This window comes from Anser brachyrhynchus (genome assembly GCF_964034855.1).
Source record: "Anser brachyrhynchus genome assembly, chromosome: 2".
In the NCBI taxonomy this organism is placed as follows: Eukaryota; Metazoa; Chordata; class Aves; order Anseriformes; family Anatidae; genus Anser; species Anser brachyrhynchus.
Genome location: NC_137695.1, coordinates 108,953,243 through 108,970,429, shown reverse-complemented (window position 1 = coordinate 108,970,429; position 17,187 = coordinate 108,953,243). Strand labels below are relative to the sequence as shown.

General features: G+C 44.8%; 1 protein-coding gene across 2 annotated transcripts; it reads right to left on the bottom strand.

Moving 5' to 3' along the window:
• Positions 1-4,764: 4,764 nt before the first annotated feature.
• TMEM200C (transmembrane protein 200C) lies at positions 4,765-9,733 on the bottom strand. 2 transcript variants are annotated; one of them, XM_080581958.1, is made up of 2 exons: positions 9,301-9,733; positions 4,765-7,145 (listed from the first exon to the last, which is right to left on the bottom strand). In XM_080581958.1, the coding sequence occupies exon 2, from the start codon at positions 7,100-7,102 to the stop codon at positions 5,453-5,455; it is 1,650 nt and encodes a 549-aa protein (XP_080438084.1). In that variant the 5' UTR covers positions 7,103-7,145; positions 9,301-9,733; the 3' UTR covers positions 4,765-5,452. The 2 variants fall into 2 exon arrangements, with proteins under 2 accessions (XP_080438084.1, XP_080438085.1); XM_080581959.1 differs by lacking the exon at positions 9,301-9,733 and adding an exon at positions 7,799-8,043.
• Positions 9,734-17,187: the final 7,454 nt, after the last annotated feature.

Sequence of the window (17,187 nt, the reverse complement as noted above, 5' to 3'; positions counted from 1 at the left end):
CTGTTCTGCTGCTCTCTAAAACTCAAACTACTTTTCCAAACTTCTTCCTTGGTAACTTGAACATGAGGAATCACTGGCAGATTTTGACTCTGTAATTTAAATGGAGAGGGCCCTGCCTCGGGAGTGCCTGACTGCCAGTCTGCCAGAAGAAAGCATTGAGTTCATGTTTGCATCTCTTTTGATACCTTCTTTCCTGGAACTATTTTACCAAACAAGCTTTCCATCTCATTGTGAAATAATTGAAAAACTACAGAGAAAAAAAACAACTTTAGAAGTAGGTATGGTAGCTCCCACGTGTCATAGTCTATGATTAAAATGTAAGTAAAAGACCAGTAGACAAATAGGGGCCATGCTCCTCCAGTGCCTGATCCAGTCAGCTCGTTTCTGGTAACCTAGAAACTTCAGTGCCATTTCACCCGATCATTTCTGCATCTGTTGGGCTTCCAGGGCCTGCCTCTACCTCCGCTCTTACAGTGAGAGCTAAATGGTAGGAGTCATTTTCTCATGCACTTAGATCTTTCTTCTTTGGCAATTTAAAAACTGGTAAACAGGCTAGTGTCTGAACTAAAATAGATAACAGCATACCCTCCCATGGCAGATTTTTTCCTGTGGCTGAGACCCTATTTATCCTCTCAGATTGTGCCTGCACACGCTGTGCTTCTGTTTACTGTTTGCAGGCCCAAACTGAATTTTTGACTCATCCTTGGTAGAGAAAAATAATAATTAAGCAGACTGGAAAGAATATTCCATTATTGCTTGTGACAGTCTTGGAGAAGAGAGAAAGAAGGTAGATTATTTTATTTTAATTTTATTTTAATTTAATTTTATTTTTTTTCTGTGGGAAGTTTGATGCACTTTCTTTACAAGAAGAAAAAAAAAAGGCACAACCTAAATACTTTAAGATTTTAATTGTCAGCTTCCACCGAGAACTTGTATTTTTTGTATCTCTTGTGTACCAAAGTCTGATTTCTGGCTTGGTTATGGCCAGAGATTGGGTGTTACTTTCTTTCTCTCTTCATCTTTTCATATGGAAAGAGAAATTTGAGAGACTGAAATATGTTAATGATGCAAAGCATTAATTGGTGATCTACTTACATGATGAGCAATTTTCATTTCTCACTATAAATAGTCCTGTTTTATTGCATCCACTTGAATATATTCTTGTTTAGAAAGAAAAACTGCTACATTTTATCAAAGACTATTCATCACATTGGAATCCAATAATTTTTATCAGTTATTGTGTCAACTCCATTACTTTTAATAAAAATTATTGTTTAATTGAAGTCATGTTCTGTGTACATTTTGAAACTGTTTTGGCTATTATGGAAGTATTCTATCACAGCCTGCAGACTTATAACTAGGTTAATAGTTATCTAATTAGATGTTTGTACATGCACTATTACTCACTGTTGGACAGCATGATTTCTTGAAAAGGCTGTTAAAAAAATGTATCTAAATAATACAGTGCGATAAATCTGGGCTATTGTCTTTTGTAGTAGAACAACTGATATGGCAACGGTTGGATACAAGGGTTACAGTTTACAAATACAGTTCCTAATAGACTTAAGCGTATCAAAACTTGCATTAAACACCTTTTACGAACCTTGGATGCTTCCCTAAACGCGTCTGTATTTATATCTGAACACATCCCACCCAAGACAAACATTTGCTTTCCCTTTTATGTGTGGTTGATAACCACTGTGTCACCCCCTCATAATACAGCATTCAAACACCTTTCCTCTGATTTGGGAAACTATTTCACCACTTGGCCAAAAGTGTGAGACACTTTTGCATGGGGGGTGATGTTGTCTCCCCCTCGTTCCTCGCTTTTGCTACTCCTGCCCTTTTTGCCACCTGCTGAGGTCTGTCAGCTGAGCTGCTTCTGGAAGTGTTCAGCAGATCAGCTGAGCCAAGTGAGCCAGGTTAAGACAAGGATTTTAAATATTTTGTTAGACAGTGAAAACTGAGCCAGACTGGGTTATAATATGATTACGTGAGCAGCTTTGCTAGAGTCCTGAGGATTTTATAATAAACAGCAGCACAACTGAAGTACGTTGAGGGCATTGGCCTATGTCCTCAGACTTGTCCAAGCGTCTATACTCATAATGCACAGATGCAGCCTTGTACCTAGTAATGGAAATATTCTGAGAGTTCAGGCAGAAATTTTCTTTTCCTCTGGAAATTTTATATAAGCATCATAGCACTTCTTCTATGCTAAAGGAAACATCTCTGTACCAAAAGCTATTTTTTTTTTTTCCATAATAAGAATTTATGCCTGGGTATTCCAGCTTAACAATTCCGTCCCAAGAAGTATTTTGTACACGAGCACCTCTCTTTCTGCAACACGTAGGCAGGTAAATACCGGTAAGCAGAAGCAACGTCTCAGCTCTTGACAAGGCGTGTGGAGGAAGCACTTGGTGGCAGGAAGAAGAAGGTTAAAAGCAAGAGACTAGATTGGAGGAAAATGCATAAGCAAGAGTAAAAAGAGCAAACGATAGCCAAACAGCAGTCTGGCAGTCCTGAGAAGCAGTCAGGGTCAATTGGGAGAGGATCAAGAAGAGGTTAATGCACAAAACTGAGCACTCGCGTCTCCTGCTGGTGTCGTCAGGAAAGGTTCAGCTCCTCATCAACCTCTCTTTCTCTCCAAAGCTGATGGTACTGCGAGCAGTCACACGTCATGCACAAGGGTTGGATTTCTCACCCATTTGCCAACATTGATGCGTTAAACTAATTTGCCCATCTTGAATTTTAAACAAAATTTTCTGATTTCAAATCCACCACTGCGTATGTTGTTCAACAAATACATTTGATTAATACATTCATAAAACTAAGGAGAGAGATTTTTTTTTTATTACTTGCAGAGAGGCTTTATCTGCTTATTAATGCGTATGTTACAAATCACTTCTAGCTGCTGTTCTAAAAATCCAGCTTGACTGATGGAAGTTCATGTTTCAAATCTCCTTTTTCTTGGCAACACAGGGAAAAGCCAAAAATGTACTTATTAATACAAAGTTTACTGTAATTTTGTTATTCAGAAAGCTTTGTGGAAAACTAATCAGCAGAAGAATTACTGGACTGCTTTATTTTAAATTAGTCTAAGGAGTACCCAGAGGCTTTTTAAAGTTGTGTGGTTTTTTTTCAGAGCACACTGTAAATTCAGATGACTGAAGAAATATTTACTGAGAATACATATATATATATGTATATATATAAAATACTTCTGTCTGCCCTTCAGAATAAAAATAACCTGCTATGCTTTCAAGAGGACCTCATCCTCCAGGAAGCAGCCTCCACGACTAGCCTCTTTCCCTGCACCTCTATGAAGTTTTCATGTGGAAAATAACAGGGTGTCTTCATCTGTGTAAATAACGCTGCCATCAGCATCTCTGTCAGCACCAGGTAACACTGCTCAGATACATCTCATAAATCTTGCTGGGAATCACAGGAGGAGCACTGAGCAGAAGCGCAGGTCCGTTGCTGATTTGGAACTGAAATGAAAGAACTGCGTGAACGTCAGTTCCAGCTAAGCTGCCTTCTCACAGGGAAGGCCAACCACTTCATGTGGGGCCTCATCAATCCCCTCCCAGTCCCCGCAGTTTTAAAACATTTTTTGCCAGCTGTGTGCTAGCAGTTTGACAGCAAAAAATGTCGTACTGATGTTCTTGTTGTCATTTTACTGGTTGCCACCGACAGGAGAAAAGATATTGCCATCTGGATGTCCCCGTTGCTCAAGAGAACAAGCACTTTCTGCTTCCCCACTTTTGGAATTCTGACATGGCAAATCATTTATTTTATATATATATATATATATATATTAATTAGCCTTATTTAATAAAGAATTTTGCTGGATTACTCTTTGCATTGCATTTTGTGACAGTTATATTCGATTTTGCAATGTACTGTAATATAAGTATTTAAATCTATAACTAAACATTTTAAAACATGAAACCATAACAAAAATTTTAATTGCAACAGAAAAACTATTTCCTGCCTACACACTGTATTTGTTTAATGTCAGTTTCTCCTATTGTACCGATGAAATGCCACATTCGTATTTAGAATCTGAAATATTGACCAAATCTTCTGATTGCTAAAGCTAGATGCTTTAGCAAAATAAAAGAATGGCTGTCATGTTGCAGGTATGAAAATGAAACAACTCATCAATTTACTAAAAATCTGCCCACAGATGATATTGCATAGCCCAGCCTTAAGGAAACTTGCTTTTCTCACTCATGAAGAAACTGTCACCGCATCGAAGTCAGTGAGAAACATCCATGACTTCAACAGGGAGAACAGCTAAGAGATTTTCAGGACCTTCATTATGCTTTAAAATTAAGCTTATGCACATGCATTCAAAAATTGGAAACCCTTAACAGCAGGAAGGCTTAAAGCAACAGTTGTAAGTGAAAAATCCAGAAAAATACATGCTGCAGTTTGAGATTAATGCATTACTCACCAAAAATAGAATTTTGATCGGTCAAACGTTTAATTTTTTTTTCTTTTGCATGTCTAAATCTCACATTTCTTCCACTGTCACAAAGCACTCTTAGAAATGCAGACACAATCTGCTGACTGAACTAAAGGGCAGTTTCTCTGAGTCCGAACCACTATTTGTTTTGAAACTACTCCGAAATTATTATTATCCACTTAAAAGCATAAACAAACTTTAGCCTTGTAGCATCTCTACAATCATTCACAGTATAAAAACAGAGGTTTCTGGTTTCTGTATGTACTTACCAAAATAAAGGACTGTTTGTCTCTCAGTTTTGTTTGTAAATGTTTTATTAAAAAAAGCCTTTAATGCTATTAGTCAATACATGTGTAATAATACTTAATAAAGTATCACGTCGTAGTAGGTATTTTGGATTCAGGAATGTAATGGTTTTAGCTAAATTATCAGAGCTCTGTTCTGCTCCAGTCTCTTCTAAAATGTCATTTTTCCAGAATTTAAACAAACTCATTCTTTGTCAAGGTACGTCATCCTTAAGGCCTTGCAAACTTTTTAGAGTGATTGAACCAAAACAAAGAGAGAGCTCGGCTTTCTTGATCTGAAGACCACGTTGCTCTTGAGCTTAAAAAGGTGCCTGCAGTTTTCAAGCAGTTAGTGGCAAATCAGCAAGAAAGAAATCAGAGGAGAAGGGGCACTTGGAAATCAAGACAAGTAAAGTGCACAGTTATACTGTCCGAAATTGTATTAATCTGATCCGAAGAACTTACTGGACTGTGGATATTTAATACAATTTGGCTTGCATGGAACATACAATCACAATCGGACAGAAGGATTTTCTTTTTCTTCCTGAAGTCACGTACAGGATTTATTGAATTCAATTTTCAAGGGTGACATACTGCAGCTCTTTGGATATTGATTGGTTTCTTAAGTCCACAAAAACATTGGAGAAGTGGGGAAAGGTGTGGAGGGTTGCAAGGTGTCCTCGTGCCTTCTCTGTTTCGTTTAGATGCCAGTACTCTCCAGTTCCCCATCCTCCAGCCCTAATGCAGTGTGCGACCTAGAAATCATAAAGAGTTTCTCTTTATTTGTGTACTGTCTTTGCGTTTGCTGAGATTGCTCCCCCGTTTGTTCTCTGCTGGTAGCCTTGAGGGGGTCTGTCTTCTCAACCGCTTCCTCCTCACAGTCCTGGATTTTACTGGCTGGGATGTTGGCAACTGACTCCAAGGAGGTGCCAGCCTCCTCCAGGTGGCTGTAGCCCTTATTGCTGCTGGAAGGATCAGACTGGGAGCTCTGAGAGTCCGTCCTGGTGACGGCAGGGGGAGTGGAGGGGGGTGAACCCCCCAGATCCAGAGATTTGGAGTAGCTAGGAGATGCCTTTGCCAAGAGGCTGGAGTCCAGGCCCCTGCTGACAGCTGGAGACCGAGGTGGCTCGGGGGAAAGGGGACGCCTAGCATCAGGCAAGCAGCTGGTGCTCTGCCGCCTCAGAACCAGCTTGTGCCTCCTTGTCCCATAGCCTCCCTTGACGTGGCCGCTGCTAAGGTCAGTCAGGCTCAGTTCAAACTCCCCCCGTGGGATCTCCCGGGCTCCCCGCTCACCAGGGGGCCTCCGCCAGCCTCCCCCTCCGCCACTCTGCGCCAAGGGCAGAAGGGTGAAAGCACTCAGTGAAGAGCCAACGATGGAGCTGGCCGTGCTGCGCTGGCCCCAGCTCTCCGGTGGGCTGCAGGGTGGGCTGGTGAAGGTGCGGCCAGTAAGGGCAGCACGCTCCCGGTAGATGCTGTACACGGCCTCGGCCAGGCTGGGAGGCTGCGGTGGGGTGCAGAAGGAGGAACGCCGTGGCGAGGATGCCAGGTCAGGTGGAGAAAGGGAAGCACCCAGCCCTGGCGGCCAGGAGCTCTTGGCCAGCATGGCCGTGGCCCCCAGGCCTTCACCACCAGGCTTTAGCTCCAGGCCCCGGGACTGCACGTAGTTGACAAAGCCGTTGAGAGGGGCTGAGGCCGGGGTGCCTCCGTCCTTTGCCCGCAGGCTGTGGGCATCAATAACAGTGGAGTAGAGGTCACGCAGGTTGATGATCTTGGTCTTCTTGTCGCGGTTCTCGTGCAATACCGCATTGGCACAGATGAAGAGGAAGATGCCGATACCCATGATGAGGGGGCCCAGCACCTTCAGCTTGTCTGAATGCAAGTAGCTTGAGAAAAGACGGAAAAGGAAACCCACGGAGGCCTGGGGGGATGAGGAAGTGGGACGGGACTGCGGGAACCCCCGGGTGGCAGTGGTGGTGGAGGAGCTGGCTCTGGGGGGTGACTCCGGATGGATGTCTGCTTGTGCCCCTTCCTGGCTGCGGGAGCGGTTCCTGGGGGTGCCACCCTGCGGTGCCAGGTGTCTGCCCCCACTGACGCCACCTTCTCTGTATACCTGGCTGGGCTTGGGCCAGTAGCCCACCACCGCCAAGGCGATGCCCACTAGCAGTACCAGGATGCCACAGAGGGCGATGAGCCCCGAGAGGGAGCACAGCTTGAGTTTGCCTTTCACCACCACCACATCATTCTTGCGTTTCTTCTTGGTCTTACGTTTGCGTTTGGGGGCTTGGCTTTGGGGTCGCAAAGGGTCCTGCTTCCTAGCTGAGATCCTCAGGAGGCCTCCAGTGGCGATCATGGCTGGCTACCCAGAGCACTGCTCCCTACAGCCGCTCCAGCTCCTGCAGTAAAAAAAGAGAAAAGGGTGAGGACCGAGGACAGACCTACAGCACAACAGCTGCCGCTGTTTCCTGTTTATCCTTCAACCTCCTGAAAGTTAAAACCCTCAATAAATGGGACAGGGGATGACACCAACAGGGTGATCTCCCTTGTCCATACAGCTCCTGTGTGTGATAAAGAGACTGGCAGACCCATGAGACAGACAATTAGGCAACTTTGGGAAGGGAAGCAGCCATGTTCCCCACTAGAGCCTTGGCAAACAGCTAATTAATTTATTTATACTTCAGGTAAACGATAGATGGGATGGTACCTGCTGGTGTAAACAAAAAAGGATCCTGCTGCTCTCAGAAGGAGCTTACAAAGCACCAGGATTCAGAGGTGGCTAACAGCTTCCCTACCCTCGAGCCCCATTCCCATGGGGTCAGGTTATGCTACACGGCAACTGTGGTTAGTGATGTCATGCAGGGACTGGATTTGAGGGGAGGAGGGAAATAAAAGCAGGAAGGCAATATATTTGATCTACGGATACCACTTATTTTATTACACTACTTGCATGTTGCTGTGGGGAAAGGGGAGGATTAAACATATTGCTTGCCTTTCCTAAATAAGTGGCAAAGGAATTACTGTGAAATGCACAAGGGAAACATTTGAATACCAGAAAGCGGTGCCCTGTCGAACTTTCTTCCTAGCCATTTCCTTTGCATTCGATCTGCAACATTACAGAAATCCATCTCCCGCCTGTGGTCGGGGAGCATCAGCAGGACGGCCGCCTGGTTTGGGAACATGTGCGACATTCAAGGTAAGTGTTATGTAACCCCGGCCAGTTCCCCCCGCCCCCAGAAAGGGGAGAAGGGGGCTGGCAAGTACGAGATAGCATGTCACGTCTTATTAAAGGAGGAGCGAACCCCTGTGAATCACCTGGGGGAAACAGCAAGGGTTGCTTGTAGAGAAACTGGCAGGGGACTAAACAGCTAGCATTTATGGCTTTCATTTCCCTGGACCATCAGGAGTCGTCTGCATGTCCCAGCAATCTGAGCTACAAAATGCACCATGTAGGAACAATTCCTGCGCTGTTGCAATTCTTTTTCCAGAGAATCCTCCTTCATGCTGCCGAGAAGGTTCCCCTCCCCCCTTTCTCTTTTTAGCTGATTTTTTTTTTTTTAGGGAGCAAAAGATAACAGCACCAAATATAATCTGGTTTATAAACTTCTATTCATTGCATTGAAAGATGATTAAGTAAGCACCTAAAAAAAAATCGTGCCCCTCTTCAGCTTTTAAATCTCATTTCTTTTCTATTCTATTCCCTGATTTGCCACGTATGCAATAATGTTGTGTCCCACTTACTCCGTTTGTATTTTCCCTGGAAAAGAAGGTTGTTGTCGGCAAGGACATTGTTAAATTACTCTCTGAGGTACTGCATACTCAAAACAAAGAGCAGAGACTTGCCTTCTCGCTCCTATCACTGAACCATTCACTTTAAAAAAACGAAAGAGAAAAAAGAAAAAAAAAAAGCATTATTTGTTGGTGAGAAGTGTGGTTACCGGGGCATGATTTGCTTTAATTGCCGGTTCGTTGGTCCCTTTCTTTCTAGTGCCCCACGAGACAGGAGCCTGTCTCCTCTACGACGACAAAACCAGATGGCAATCATTTCGGAGCAGCCTTTGCAAATCGGCAGCGCTCGGCACTTAGTTTTTCCGATTTACAGAAAAAGTGGAGAGCATCGTACGACCCCCAGCCATTACCAGCGACCGTAACGCAGCAGAATAGCCCAGGGCTCGGGGAGACATCCCGGGGATGCAGACCGCATCGGTACGAACCGGCTGCGAGCTCCGGGCACCGGCAAAGTGCTGCCGGCTCCTCACACGAGTCCCCGAGGACCGCTTTGGTGCTTGGGCTGGGCGCTGCAGGGCTACCCCACGGCCACCCGGCAGCGGCCAGAGACAGTTTTAACGCCGAGCGAGGCGGTGCTTCGGCGGGGGGCCGCTTTAAGTCCGTCCGTGAGGAGCGGAGGGGCAGAGAGGGGAGGCTCTGAGGCGTTAAAGGGCTCCTGCTCCGAGCCCGCGGGGCCGCCACCTGCCCCGGGGGGTCTCCCGCGGACCCCACCGCGGCGCAAAATGGCAGCGGCGCCGCCGCCGAAGAGGGGACGCGCTCACTTACCGAGGAAGACCGGCGAGGAGTCCGCGGCCAGGCGGACACCGCGGGGAAGAAACTTTCCGGCCCGAGCGGGCATCCCCGCGCGGCGCCCGCCCCGCCGCCGCCGCCGCCGCCTCGCCGCCCCTCACGGCCCCGGGCGGGCGGGCGGCGGGGCCGAGGGGGAGCCCGGCGCTCGGCCCAGCCCCGCCGCCGCCGTCGTCGCCGTCGCCGGCCGCCTCAGGGAGCTCGGCGGGAGCGCTGCCCCCTCGCCATGCCGCATCCTTCCCGCCGCGGGGCCGGCCCGGCCGAGCCGCCGCCTCCTGCGCCGCCGCGGGGCTGCCGGCCGGCCTCGGGGCCGTTGCTAGGAGACGGAGCCGTGACACAGGGAAATGGCCGCAGGACGGCCGCCGCCGCCGCCCCCCCACCTGCGCACCTGCGCCCGCCCGCCGCGGCCCTGCCCTCGCACGCCACGCCCCTAACGGACACGCCACGCCCCTAACGGACACGCCACGCCCCTAACGGACACGCCACGCCCCTAACGGACACGCCACGCCCCCAACGGCCGCGCCCCAACGGCCGAGCCCCGCCCCTAACGGCCGCGCCCCGCCCCAACGGCCCCGCCCCGCCTCGCCCCGCCCGCCATGTCGTGCGTGCCCGGGCGAGGCGAGCCCGTCGGATTAGATCTGCTCAGACCTGGTCCGAAACCACCCGGCGCTGTCCCTCCCCGAGAGCCGGGGGCTGCCCGCTGTGCTCCCGAGGGCTCAGTGCCTTCCCCTCTTGCCCTTCAGCCGTTCTTCATGAGGGGAATGGGGGCACGCCCGTGTGCACCGAGGGTTGGGGGTCCTGCCTTGTGGGCTGTGTTTTGCCAGTGCAACCAGCAGCTGGCCAGAAGTGAGGTGAAGGGGCTTGTGCCCTTCTTTCATCCCTGGACTGTCTTCTGGTTTCGTGTACTTCTCACAGTCTGTGCGAGGCGCTGCCTCACCTGATAGCCTTCATAGAATCGTAGAACCATAGAATATCCCGAGTTGGAAGGGACCCACAAGGATCATCGAGTCCAACTCCTGGCACCACACAGGGCTACCCAAAAATTCAGAGCATATGTCTAAGAGCACAGTCCAAACACTTCTTAAACTCCAACAGGCTTGGTGCAGTGACTACATCGCAGGGGAGCCTGTTCCAGTGTGTGACAACCCTCTCTGTGAAGAACCTCTTCCTGATGGCAGCCTGAACCTCCCCTGTCACAGCTTGCCACCATTTCCACGTGTCCTATCACTGGTCATCAGAGAGAACAGATCAGCACCTGCCCCTCTGCTCCTCCTCGTGAGGAAGCTGTAGACCAAGATGAGGTCTCCCCTCAGCCTCCTCTTTTCCAGGCTGAACAGGCCAAGTGATCTCAGCCGCTCCTCGTATGTCTTCCCCTCTAGGCCCTTCATCCTTCTGGGCTTTGCCATGTCTCCATTTCAGGACATCATAGTGGGGTGGAAGTGGGGAGACTGCACTGGTGATGTTCCAGTGACCTTGTGGCAGCTGTCCTGCCTTTGGTGGCAGAACGCTTACCGGGAACAAGAGGGAGAGTGAGCATCTCAAGTGACAATACGGTGGATTTGAAAGGGGAAATGGCAAATACAGTAAGATCACAACTTTTTTTTTCTCCCTCAAGTTTGCAGGAATGGCTAGGAAGTCAGCCAAGAAGCAGATGAGAAGATGAAGAAAGTAATAAAGGAAGAAAGATGAAAGTCACAGCTGAGATATGTCAGTGGTGTTACACTAGCATTTTCAGCAGAGACCAGGAAACAATATTCTCATCTGAACCCCTTCGTGGAAATTCTGATTAAATTGAAGCCACATTAAGCTGTCGCATAAGTGAGATATAATCTCGCATGTCCCGTCACACTGCTTCTCATAAGAGAAGCAGCTTTTCTTTATAAGAAAAGACTGCTGTTGATTGCTTTAGTAGAGTCTTGTTAGAGGTCCACTGTGAGATTGAAAGGCAAATCTCAGGCAGGTATCTCTGTAAGTTAGAAAACTCCTCCTGTAAAACTTGTGTTTGCTCCCAACATTCATTGCATGTTTTGCAGTGGTGAATAGCCTGAAGCCACCTTTATTTTGTAAGTGGTTTGGGATTACTGTTGAAGCTGGAGTGTGACCTAGCCCAGGCCAGAACAGCCCTCTTCTACCTCTGCTTGACCGCTTGCATGGGAAGACTATGCTGTGTGTAACACCTGCCAGAAACTGAGGGGCTGTAAATACGATTTTTATGGTTTAAAAGAGTGCTGCTTTAAAAAAAAAAAAATAGTTCTAACTGAGGGTGGAAAAAATGTAGGAGAGATTATGAATATTCAATTAAATTGTATATATTCCAGCTTCAACAATTCTGTGATTCTGTGAATTTTAATCCAGACAGTGTTATTGCATGTCTTTCACCCCAACTATCAATGCCTATTTTGAGAACAAACAAATCCTAAAGCTGCACATATGCATTTTAATCTCAGTTGAAGTCTGTCTCAGCAGAACCACTTGGGGCACATTTCTTTTAGTACATATATAACTTTTGGTTATGCAACAGGCTTGAAATTTAATATTTATTATTTAAGAACTTCTTATAAAACTGTGCTTCGAACACTCTCGTTGAACCTGAGCCTTCTGACGTTCAGTAATTTGCTTTGTGTTCAGCCCAGACTATCAGAGAAATCCAAACATATCACATCTGTTTCCACTGGAGACCTGTATCACATCAATAATGCAGCATCATCAGACTCTCCCTGAAAAGCTCCTGTGTTAGAGAAAGAGGGAGAACGAGAGCGAGTTTTTAAAGGGCAAAGAGCTCTTTTCCCTATCTGAGTCATATTTTCTATTTCTGTCAAACTAAACCATTCTATTTAGCTATCTTTTTTATACAACGGCCCTTCCATATTTTCATTGCGAGTGTTTTGAGTGATTAGGCTATCATCACATTCACGGTTTTCAAATTACTCCTAGCAAAATTTGTTGTAGGTGAGTCCAAATCCTGGGGAAAAAAAAAAAATGTTATTGGATGAAAAGCTGCTGAAAATGTTGTTAGGCAGCAGCTAGCAATGCAGGCTTAATTTGCTCTACATCGTAAGGACCAGTTCTACAACGTCAGGCTGAATCCCTTAGAGCAAGTTACCATGCTGCGTTACATATCCTTATATATCCTGCAGATTCTTCTTGTTGTTTTAACAAACACATTGGGAGCTTTAATGAAACATTTATTTTATTTTTAATTGACATGGATTGTGTGCTCCCAGGAGTGGAATGGTTGCAAAAGACAGCTTTCCTATGGGTCTGATTTACTAGTTGCCTGAGTTAATTTGTAACTCTCTCTGCAGTGTATGGATTGACTACCGAGCACTGCTGGCAGGCTCAGCCCATGCCTTACCCTTCTATAACTTCCTACATGATGCTACTTATTGTTAAACTGTGGTGTACCTACATAATTATTAGGAATTGTAAAGAGGTTATTAGAACAGGATTTCCTTTCCCCTTTCTCCATTCACCTCTCTTCTTCTCCTTGCCTTGCCTTGTCTTTTTGCCTTTTCTCCTGTCCTGTCCTGTCCTGTCCTGTCCTGTCCTGTCCTGTCCTGTCCTGTCCTGTCCTCTCCTCTCCTCTCCTCTCCTCTCCTCTCCTCTCCTCTCCTCTCCTCTCCTCTCCTCTCCTCTTCTCTCCTCTTACTCCCTGTTTAAATATATAAAATCGCTAGTTTTTAAGCATACAATTGCTTTTATTAGGTTGATTGAGCATAAGATGTTAACCTACATGTGGTCCTTCTTGGAAAGTGCTTCAGTACAACCATGCCATCAATTTTAGTATATCCACTTGAATAAGTTCCACTCCAGGCTGGCTGGATATGTCAGCTCTAATTCAGGAGATCTGTAGCCAAGTTAATATATCTCAGCCTTCAGCAGGCCCGAGGTCCAAAAATGATTCAAAGGACAACCTAAAGTACTTAGTGTACTTACATGAAATACTGTAGCATCTATGGGTTCCAGCCATGGTCCAGGAGTTCCCGGTGCAGAGAGCTAGCAAAACCAAAACAGAGAGCAGGCCCTTACGTGATATACACGCAGTTTGGGCACCAGATGAAAAGGATTCTTTGAGGAGTGCTATTAAAAGCGCAAGAGAGAGACATATTGCACAGACTTCAGGTTTTCCTCCGTGATTTATCTTCACAATTTCTCAGACACAGAGAAGTCTTGAAGGGTCATTTCCATCTCAGCTTCCATCCAGCTACCAAGCGGAATGGTTTCCAGTCATAACAGTGGCTCTAACCTGAAAGCGCATTTTAATTTTAAATTTAGCCTTAGCTAATTTATTACATTAATAAAAATAAAAGCTGATGTACATTTTGTACATGTGCTTCAAAGTATTTTGTGCTACATGGCAAGGTTTCCTGAGTCTGTGTTGCTGGAGTTCATACCCTCGTCTTATCCGGTAGGTAGGAAGGTTCCAATAGCATCACTCCCAGCCTGGGCACTGCTCTCAAAGTAAGTGCTTGTTCTGTCCTATGTTAGCCCCAAATACTTTTTTTTTTTTTTCTGTTAGTTTGTTTCCCATGTCAGTGCAGATTCTGATTTGATTAATGGTGCAGATTCTGGTATAATTAGTGGTGATTTGATAACTGATGCCGAGGAGAAGAACAGCACAGTGAAAGAATTACGAGAAATCATCCTCACTGAGAAAATACGTGCTTGAAATCCTCACAGACCTGCATCAAACATAGTGCATCCTCATTGTTTATTAGATTCATCTGGCTTATTTGATACATGGTAGAATCAGAGGCAACTTTTCTTTTCATTGCGCAGCAAGCCTGAGTCTAGATAATCCACTGAGAGTGAACGGCAATTTGCATGTCTGCTCTTCTTTCAAAATTAATTATAGCAGAGATACACGTTGCTGGGAACATTCGTCAGGGTGAAGGAGATACACAGACATGAGATCTGGTGATTGAAAGGTAGAGGGAATTAATATTTTAAGATGAACAAGCTTTTTCAGGAAGAAAAAAAAAAGGAAGGAATTACTAGTTTATCTCAATTCATTTTTTATTGACAAATGTCTGTGAATAGATTTTTATTTTTGAGACATTAATGACACTTGCCACTTTATAAATATGTATACTTTTAATTGACATCTTGCAAAAAGCTTGAAAATAGAGGACACAATTCTCCTGGGTATGTTGTGGCATGTTGCAGGAAATCTGTGATGGTTGCACCCTTGGGTTATGAACCATGCTCAGGGGCATATGTCACTCAATTGCTTTTAAATGTTCTGTGCATGACTTCTCCGCTGGCTTAAAAAGAAGTAGGAACCATTCAGCCATGTTATTTGCTTTCACTTTTGATTTGTTGATACTAGACAACTGCAAACACATACACCTTTGTGCTATTATCTGTGGACACAAAAACACATCATAAAGGCTAGTCATGAATACTTCCCAAAGGAAAGACCAGTGCCATATTTCCTCCAAATCATTGCAATATATATATATATATATATATATTATATTTGGTGTTGTTCCCCCTTTGCTTACCCCACTGCTCTACAATGTAAGGTCTTTGAGATGAGGTCCATTCCAAAATAACTTGACCCTAGTTGCAGTAAGATATCTGTCAGCAACCATTTCATGATTAACAGCTCCTTATTGTTTAAACATTTTTGCTGACAAGTTAGGGTTTATAGCAAATGCACTGGCAGACATGAACATCTGTTTTATAAGACAAGTTTATAAAATAGCTTATTTCATCTTCAAGCCTTAGAAATAGTATTTTGAATCAGTGGGACAGCACTTGTCTATGAGACAGATAATAAAAGTATATTGGACAGAGAGTTGGAAAATGCTTTTATTGTCAGTGATATTAAAAATAAATTACTTGCATAGCAAAGCACTTGTTGTAGGAGGTGAACAGAAGAATACACCAGTAACATATGGGTCCCACTGTCTTTTTTTTTTTTTTTTCTTCCAGGGAAGTAGGTGCTAGAGAGATTTTTACCCTTGGTAACTTAAAATTGTAGGTGTTCAAAAATAAACCTGACACCAGCATCTTTGCAACTCTGTGTGGGGATTTTTCAACAAGGAGAGAGTGCTTGTGCCTTTTGTCTGCATTGCTCATTGCAAGTCCTGACATCAGAGAGTTCTGGCGATACGAAGACGGCTGGGATGGGAAGCCCTCAGGGAGGAATTGTGGGCAGTTCGCCTCCTCCACACAGGGACAGGACATCCATGCGGCGCTGAAAGAGCTGAACTAGTCAGCCACCATGAGCCACAGTCACAACGAGCAGGACTAGCTAGCAGATTTCTACATTTGTAATCATTTCACTGTTTCCCCATCTGTTTCTTGTACGCACCTGCTGCTTCCCAGCATATCTTCAGACTGCCAGGGAGGGAGCAGGGCTGTCTTTTCATTACACAAAATGCACAGTGACTATGTTAGTTGGGGGAATTCCTGACTGGTCTGGTGAGACACTAGAACAATGCAATCAAGCATAATCACACGTGTAATTAATAATAAGATGATTTGAGGCAATCTGCATGAAAGCACAGTCTATCAGTCAGGAGAATAAGACTGATTGTGTCTTTCCTATTAAAAGAAAGATTGTCTCAGACCGGCACTTACTAAATACTTACTTACTTGTGCAGCTTGATAGGTGTCTTTGCCCTACATTATTACGGGATTAACTTGGCATTTTATACATGGAAACTATTGCAGTATCCTTTTATATGCTGTCAAGAGAGATTAACCCAGTTTTTGAACCTGTCTGCTTTCTGTTTGTTTGTTTTGTTGATTTATTTTTTTTTCCTTTCCCCCATGACCAGTCACAGTTTTTTACTGTACACTGGACATCTAATCATCACTGTGAAAGGACCACAAGCTAATAGAGATTATTCATCCAGTAGCAATAGTTTTTATGAACTGTTACCACGATTTGTCACAACACTGATGAATTGTGAAGGTCCTTAAAGCTCCATGCTTCACTGCAGTCACCTTCAGAGTGATGCAAGATCTGCTCAGAATCGAGGGTGAGATTTGCCCAAGATTTAATGACACATTTTGGCAACATAAAGGAAGCCAGAAGACATATGGAGACTCTGATGGAGGAACCCTTGGGTTGCCAGAAGACAACAATCATCTTGTTTCTGACAGCTCTTCACAGTTTCTCCGTGGGGAAAGGAAGTTGGGGTAAAGTCAAGAGCGTATCTTGAATACTCTAGATACTGTTGCTAACCAGCGTAGGTGTGAACAGCCTACTTTCTTACTTCTGAGAGGAACTAAACCCTTTCCAGGCTGCGAGCAGCGCCAAAGTGAAATGTAGAGTTATTTGAGCTCTGCCACACTCCGGACCCAAGTGTCAGGGTCAATGTGCTGATATATTTTCTCTTCAGTCACACTTAAATTGTGTTTTAAGTTATCCTAAATGACAAACATAGCAAAGAATGTTTTCATAACAATATTAAAACAATGAAAAATGCCCTAAATTTTAGAATGGTGATTTAACGGTGATCAGTAGGTACTAAATCTTAAAAATAGCCAGAAAAAAAATCATATTCAAAATAAGAACTTGAACTCTGCAGTTAAATGACACTTAGGCACTCAGAACAGGTCACTGTTTACTGAATATAATTAATAACACTTTACAAGGAGGACTTGATCATTATTCCTTTGATATTCATGGCATCTTGTACCTCTATTTTGATTTTGAATGTGAATGTTGCGACATTCAGCTATGTTAGTCAAATGCCTCATATTACACTAATCATTGTTAATCTGTTTTGTAACTTTAAAGGTATCAAGTTGTATAATCCAAAAAAAGCACAGCTTGCTAAATTGCTTTCCTACATTGATAAAAGTGAACTGAATTTGCAGAATGAGGTAGATCTATGGAAACATCCTGGT